The 7,354-nt window shown below is 34.7% G+C and overlaps 1 protein-coding gene across 1 annotated transcript; it reads left to right on the top strand.

The window, feature by feature from the left end:
- Positions 1 to 4,271: 4,271 nt before the first annotated feature.
- Positions 4,272 to 7,354, top strand: LOC112500471 (polygalacturonase-like). The gene is made up of 5 exons (XM_025103966.1): positions 4,272 to 4,391; positions 4,478 to 4,703; positions 5,522 to 5,640; positions 5,971 to 6,486; positions 7,112 to 7,354. The coding sequence occupies exons 1-5, from the start codon at positions 4,272 to 4,274 to the stop codon at positions 7,352 to 7,354; spliced, it is 1,224 nt and encodes a 407-aa protein (XP_024959734.1).

Raw genomic sequence — 7,354 nt, 5'->3', positions numbered from 1 at the left:
AAATTTTATAAAGATAATAATTAAGTATTCTGTTAGAATTTAATGATTATACTAATTATATTTTAGATTTTTTATATTTAAAATGAGATGTTTATCTTGTATTTGATTGTGTTTATCTGCAGTTAGTTACACAAATTCAGATATGGGATGAAATCGGATAGGGATGAACGAGTGTAAGAGTTTTTAAGAGTTTTAACCAAATGCTTTATAAGATAGTATAGATATATTGCAAAAGCAAACATATTGTAAGTTATACTTGTTCATAAACATTGAATCAACGGTGGTCGATCTTGGTTATGATTCTGGAATTATTCTAATATATATATATATATATACACATTAAGTGCTTTTGTATTTTACGTTATATTCAATGTGCTGAAACCATTCAGTTTTTGTGTCTTAAAAACTTTGAACTGCTTACTGAATTGAATCTCATTCAGATGAGGAAGACAAAGATATGAATACCAATTAAACATGTTGAGATTCGAAAATCAAATTAAACGCTTCAAATTTACGTGTTTTCATACGTTTAAAACCCATAAACGAAAAAACTAAGGGGTTGTTTACTCGACTCTTACCTGATAAGAGCTTACTGTCAAGATTTCATACTTCCATTTACCTTATGAGGTAAGATTTCAATTTATTAAAACAATATTATATGCAACATTTTTTTCGAGTCGTCATTTTCACTTATTGGGTAAGACTCTCAGTATTTTTCATCGTCATTACCGGGTAAGATTATCAACCTTTGTCATGTTCATCCGATAAGGTAAAGTGACCCGATAAGCACTTACCAAATAAATATTTAGTAAACGAGCCCTAACACTTGTATAATTAAAACATTTGTGAATAAAAAAATGTAGATTCATGATTCAGATGAACTTAAATTGGATGTATTTAGACCATAAGTTTGCAAGTAATTGCATCCTCCACTAATGAATTGTATTGTTAGAAGGACCTCCATTATCAACCTCTTTTAAAAAACATCCCAATTGATATACATATATATATATATATATATATATATATATATATATATATGGTTGGGTTCACGTGAGACCAAGAGTTTTTCGTGAGACTCGTAAGATCAATTTATGTTCATTGATCAACTTTATAAGTTAAAGATCTAATGGTCTAAATTGCACGGTGGTAATTTTGTAATTATTGAGAAGTCTCATGGCGTTTGTGAATGTTCAGATCTGACGATTGTAGATCTAATCCAAGGGTTGAGAATTGGTCTTACGGGTCTCACGAAAAAACCTTGGTCTCACATGATACCAAGTCTATATATATATAGATTTGGTATCATGTGAGAACAACCTATTTTCGTGACACCCATATGACCACCTTTTATTTTTGAAACTACACAAGTAAAACACTGTGAAGGTAACTTTCACAATTCACAATGTTTTTGTTGTGAATGTTTGAAATTTTTTACACGTTCACAATGTTTTGTTGTGAAGTTTCAAGTGTAAAAATTATGGTCTTACAAATCTCACGAAAATAGGCTGGTCTCATGTGACCCAACCTTATATAGGCGAGGGATCATGTAAGAACGGAAGTTATAGTGAGAAGCGTAAAAATATATCTAAACCCTTGATCACTTTTAATTTTATGCTCACCTATGAATTGCAATTTAAAAAAAACTTGATCTGGTGCATCTCGATGCACTTCATTAATGTTGTTATTCAATTAAAATTAATCCAAAAGTGAAGATTTCTTCTTATGCTTCTCACTGTAACTTTTTTTCTTACCAGAACCCAACCTACCCTCTGTGTGTGTGTGTGTGTGTATACATATAGGTGGGGTTCAAACGAGAACACCTTCATTTTACGAAAACACAAGAATACCCTTATCACATGTGATAATACGCATGAGGGGACCTGGTGATATGCGGAAGACGTGTTCTACGACTTAGGTCGTGCCAAAGGTTGTTTGCGTTTATGATTTAGCATCACATGTGATGGTTTTGATGAATTATAGTATCATATTAACAACACTCTTATCACATGTGATAATACTCTCTCTCTCTCTCTCTATATATATATATATATATATACACATATATAACAGGTTGAGTTTTGGTGAAAATGGAAATTATGGTGAGAAGAGTTGGATCAATCGTAATTGGAGATCGACATTAATGTTGTGCAACAAAATGCATCGGATCAATTTTCGTAATAACATGATTCATTCTTTCGCTTCTAATCTTAACTCTTATTCTCATACGATAACTCTAATATATATATATATATATATATATATATATATATATATATATATATATATGAAAAGGGAAACTATTGGAAAGAAAGTAATTGACCATGGCGGTACGTGGGTCGGCATAATTAAGTCCCACTTGGTTCATTTTCTTTATTATGTAATGATTAGACATAATCATTTATGTTTGTGATTTTGTTATGAATATAGTAATAAACAGTTAATCGATATAATTAAAAGACCAGTTATCAATTTGAACAGATAAATATAACAAACAAGTAAGATACAGCTGAAATTAATGTGTGTACAGTATACACTGATACCCATAGAAAGAACAACATACATATATTATTTGGGTTGGGTTGAGTTGATCGGGTTGAAGACATTTAAACAACTCAACATAATATTTGGGTTGAGTTGGGTTGCACTTTGGTTTGAATTGAGATTTTTCAAACCACAAATATTAGGTTAAATTGCTCAAATATCTTCAACCTGATCAACCCAACTCATAAGCACCCGTAGCTGGTCTGATGATTATCCAATTCCCTTTCCCTTTAACCGAAACTCTCTTGTCACACGACCGTTGTGGCTCTCCACTTTAACTACCCGATCTTTATGCAATGGGCCACGTCATCATCAACTCCTCCGTAATTCAGGATCATAGACCAAAAAAATTACTTGGAATTTGTGGGTTTAAGGTATCTAATATATTACTATGATTAAATGGTGGTATTAATTATAAGCATTAGGAGTCATCATTAGTCAAGTCAAGTAGCTTTTTGAATAAGCCAAGTCTAGTGGTGGTCTCCTTTCTGGTCCACAAACTTCAAATCAATTTCTACCCTCACTAAATTACGGATTTGGTCCTTTGGTTTATACTTTTATTACAAAAAACCCCATCTGGTAAACCTTTTCGACATGTATCGATTCCTACCACTAACGGTTGTTAACTTTCATCTGTTAAGTAAGGGGCATTTTAGTCATTTTCTTTTCTTTTGTCTTTTTTCTCATTTAAATAGAAAATATATGTTGTCTCCTCCCAACCCGCTTCCTTATTCCCTTGGTAACGAAATCAAGAGTGCACACTTGATTTCTGATCACTATACATTATCTTCGCCCCATCACACAGCATAACGCACACGTACACACAAAAAACTCGATATTTAACCTAAATCCAAATATTTTGAAATTGTAATACATTAATAAAAAATATTTTGAAAATATATTGTTATTAAGAAAAACTGAAAGTATAATGCTATAATAAATAAACTAGGGTGGTGTGTATTTTATTATTATAAAACTCTTTAGGACGGTGGAAGTTTATTATATTTAAATCTCTTTTCTTAACCAATAAGATGCATATCCACATATTTTAATAGTTTTCTCATGTATGCACAATAACTCATCCATACACATATATATACAGTCCGTGCACTTACTTAAATAAACATGTATGTTATTACATATTCACATAATAACCACATAAGGATTACCTCAACTATTGTTCCTTAAATTCCGGTTATCACAGTTATAGATTTCAAAGAGGGTCATCCAAATAAAGATAACTTTATTAGGCAAACCTCATTATATGACACAAATGCATCCAATCCACCTTTCTTATACATTTCATTTTGTTCAAATCTTTCAACTCTTCATCAATGTGGGATATCTCAAACTCAACTACAATTCACCAATACCTTAATACCCAATTCTCATAATGTCAGCTTAAACACTCATGGTTCTTCTTTTAATAAATATATAAATTTGTAAAAGTAAGTTGATATTTCCTCTATTTTGCTATTAATAAAAATATATCTGTATTCATTCAAATGAGAAAAAAAAAGACTAAAATACCCTTTAATTAACAAATAAAACCAGAATCCAGAATCTCTTCCACCATTGAAATCGAAGAAAGATTGCAATATTTTGGACCGAAATCAATGGATGAACTCAAAAATTCACAGACACCAAGAAATCAGAGGTTGATTCTAATTTTAGATCCTCAATAAATACCATTAAAACACCTTCATCAACATAAATGATTCAACTCAATGGGATCCAAATCATCCATCGTTTTCCCCACCTTCATCTTCATCTTCATCGTGATCGCGCAGGCTGAGGTTTTCGACATCACTAAGTTCGGTGCAAAACCTGATGCTGAGATTAGCAAGGTAATGAAAAACCTTCAAAACCTCCATTAATGGAGGTTTAGTTACCTCTTAATTACCATGGATCATCAATGGGTTTTCTTTTCCAGGCTCTTTGTGATGCATGGAGTGCTGCTTGTAGTGCAACAACGCCCAGCAAACTCCTCATTCCTTCCGGCACCTTTTGTTTGAACGTAGTCGAGTTTAAGGGACCGTGTAAGGCTCCGATCACCGTTAAAATCGATGGAACGTTGAAAGGTCCCGAGGATCCCGCGGTTATTCCTAAAGGCGTGCAATGGATCACGTTTAGTTACGTCAGTGCCTTGACGATAACGGGTACGTACCAAAATCATTGATTTGTAAGCGATTAGTTTACGAATTCCAATAAACAATATGTTAAGATACGTGGAACCCAAGGGCGGACCCATTATGGTAGGGGCGGCCTTATGTATGTCCGAGGGGATTTCTATGCACCCCGCCCAACTTATTAAGGTGGATCCGCTAACGGGATATTAGAAAATAGAAGAAATATCAACCAAAAAGATGAAAAAAGTACCTCAGACCAAAATACTTAAAAACCTCGAGAAACTACAAGGTCAAATTCAGCTAAAAACACATTGGACGACTTTGCGGGCCTTTGATCCACCTAAAAGGTGCACCCGCTCGACATAAATCCTGGGTCCGCCACTGCATTATGGTGCATATGGTGTGATGGGCCACCACTTACTTCCTCTGTCGTAGTGCCACCATATTATTTTGGTTGGGTGAATGCATATATTATTTGAAACTACAATAATAACACAAGTTTTTCTTGATAGAGTTGGTTTACACGGTCTTTCCCCCTTTCAGGCACGGGTTTGAAACTCATTTATATCATTTTCTTTGTTTTTAACTTTTAATTTAAGGTTTATTATGTTTTTGACATGTCCCCACATACAAAAAATAAAGAACTAACCAACAGATCAACGATGATTCTGTAAAAAGTATTCATTAGCTTCGTTTTTTATAGTCAAATAGTGTCACCACTTGAAAATATTTCAAGGACTGCATATGGTGGAATCCTTTGAATCTCTCTTTAAAAGAAAAACGTATATATAGAGAGAGAGCTGAGGTTCTTACATATATACAGGTTTGATGATCGTATACTGTATCAGGTTGTGGTACCTTAGATGGTGCTGGAGGAGCCATTGCGTGGCCGATGAAGGATCCCGTTGCATGGCCGGCGTCGGATCCCCAAAAAAAGAGTAGTGTCAAGAAGTGTAGTCTCCAATATGTACGTATATATCGATCCGAAACTCCATGAATGAATTTAAGAATTGAGGATGAGGGTTGGACCTCATGAGACCAGCCTAGTTTCGTGAGACCCGTGAAACCAGCTGTGAAGGCAGAAAAACACACCGAACCTTCGTTGTGAAGGTACAAAATAAAACCTTCACAATGTTCTTGTTGAGAAGGTCTGGTACTTTTTGTGCTTTCGCAGTGTTCTGCTGTAATGGTTCAGTGTTATTTTGTTGTTTCACGCACAGATCTCACGAAAACACGTTAGTCTCACATGATCTAGGTCTTGACGATGCTAATAATATGTTTAATACATGCGACACAGAATCTTTGCCTTAATTTCATCGAGAACGCTATGATTTCGGGAATAACCTCGAAAGACAGCAAGATGTTCCATGTTAACGTGATGTCTTGCAAGAACGTAACATTCGACAACTTCCACATTTGCGCTCCATCAGAGAGCCCCAACACCGACGGAATCCATCTGGGGTGGTCGAAACAAATCACGATCAAGAACTCCGTTATCCAAACCGGTGACGATTGTATCTCCATTGGCGACGGATGTGAAGAGTTGCACATCGAGGGAGTGAAATGCGGTCCAGGCCACGGTATCAGCGTTGGAAGCTTAGGTAAAAACAGCGGTGAGAAACCCGTGATCGGAGTTTATGTCGTTAACTGCACCTTCAACCAAACAATGAACGGAGTTAGGATCAAAACGTGGCCGGATTCCCACCAAGGGGAGGTTGCCGATCTGCATTTCGAAAATCTTTGCATGAATCAAGTCGAAAACCCGATTATCGTCGAGCAAGATTATTGCCCACATAGCGTCTGCCCAAAAGATGTACGTAATTCTCGCATCAAAAACTTACTACAACAAAATCGAGTTTATAAGACGGAAACGGTTTCTAGATGATCAAATACATTGTTTTATAAGATTTAAGTTTATAGGACAAAAAAAAAGACATCACATCTAAAGGTGTTGTCATAAGTTTATACGATACTTTTGGGCGTCTTAACAAATTTTTTAGGACATTTTCAAAAAATGTCCTATAAACACATCTTTTTATTAAACACTAGTTTTATAAGACATTTTTTTAAAAAATGTCTTATAAAATAGTTAATACAACGTTTTTATATTAAAATGTTCTAAAAGACTTGTTATGACACCTAAAAACGTCTTATAAACATATGACAACACATTTAGCTACGACACTTTATTATTTGGTCCTATAAATTAAGTGTTATAGAGCAGCTTAACCTAGTGTTAAAACTTTTAGATAGGACGATTTTGGGTTTGGTTCTATAAACTTAAGTCCTACAAAGTATTTTATTATGATACTTAGACATTTTAGACGTCCTATAAAACCAATTTTCTTGTAGTTTATAATCTCAATTTTGTTGTAGCGAGAATTCTTAATTTTGAAATCATATTCTTCCCTGAATCTAATTTGGTTCGAACCATACAGAAACCATCGTTGGTTAAGGTTCACGACATTTTCATCAAGAACGTAACTGGAACAGCAACGTTACCCGCAGTTGTGAACCTTAAATGCAGCACGGCCAACAACGGTTGCGAGAACGTGAAGATTTCCGACATTAATTTAACGTATGAAGGTAAAGAAGGCCCTGCGTTCCAAGAATGCTGCAACGTAAAACCCGTTTACTCCGGCAAAATGATCCCTCCGGCCTGCTCAACGGCCGATGAGTGA

This window comes from Cynara cardunculus, assembly GCF_001531365.2.
Source record: "Cynara cardunculus var. scolymus isolate 2C chromosome LG 17, CcrdV1, whole genome shotgun sequence".
NCBI lineage: Eukaryota > Viridiplantae > Streptophyta > Magnoliopsida > Asterales > Asteraceae > Cynara > Cynara cardunculus.
This window is presented reverse-complemented; position numbering and strand designations above follow the sequence as displayed.

Excerpts from the sequence above, each read along its gene's own strand:
- LOC112500471 (XM_025103966.1), top strand. The coding sequence starts at position 4,272 with ATGGGATCCAAATCATCCATCGTTTTCCCCACCTTCATCTTCATCTTC. Across the intron at positions 4,392-4,477 it reads CTGATGCTGAGATTAGCAAG|GCTCTTTGTGATGCATGGAG; the intron begins GTAATGAAAAAC and ends TTTCTTTTCCAG. Across the intron at positions 4,704-5,521 it reads CAGTGCCTTGACGATAACGG|GTTGTGGTACCTTAGATGGT; the intron begins GTACGTACCAAA and ends ATACTGTATCAG.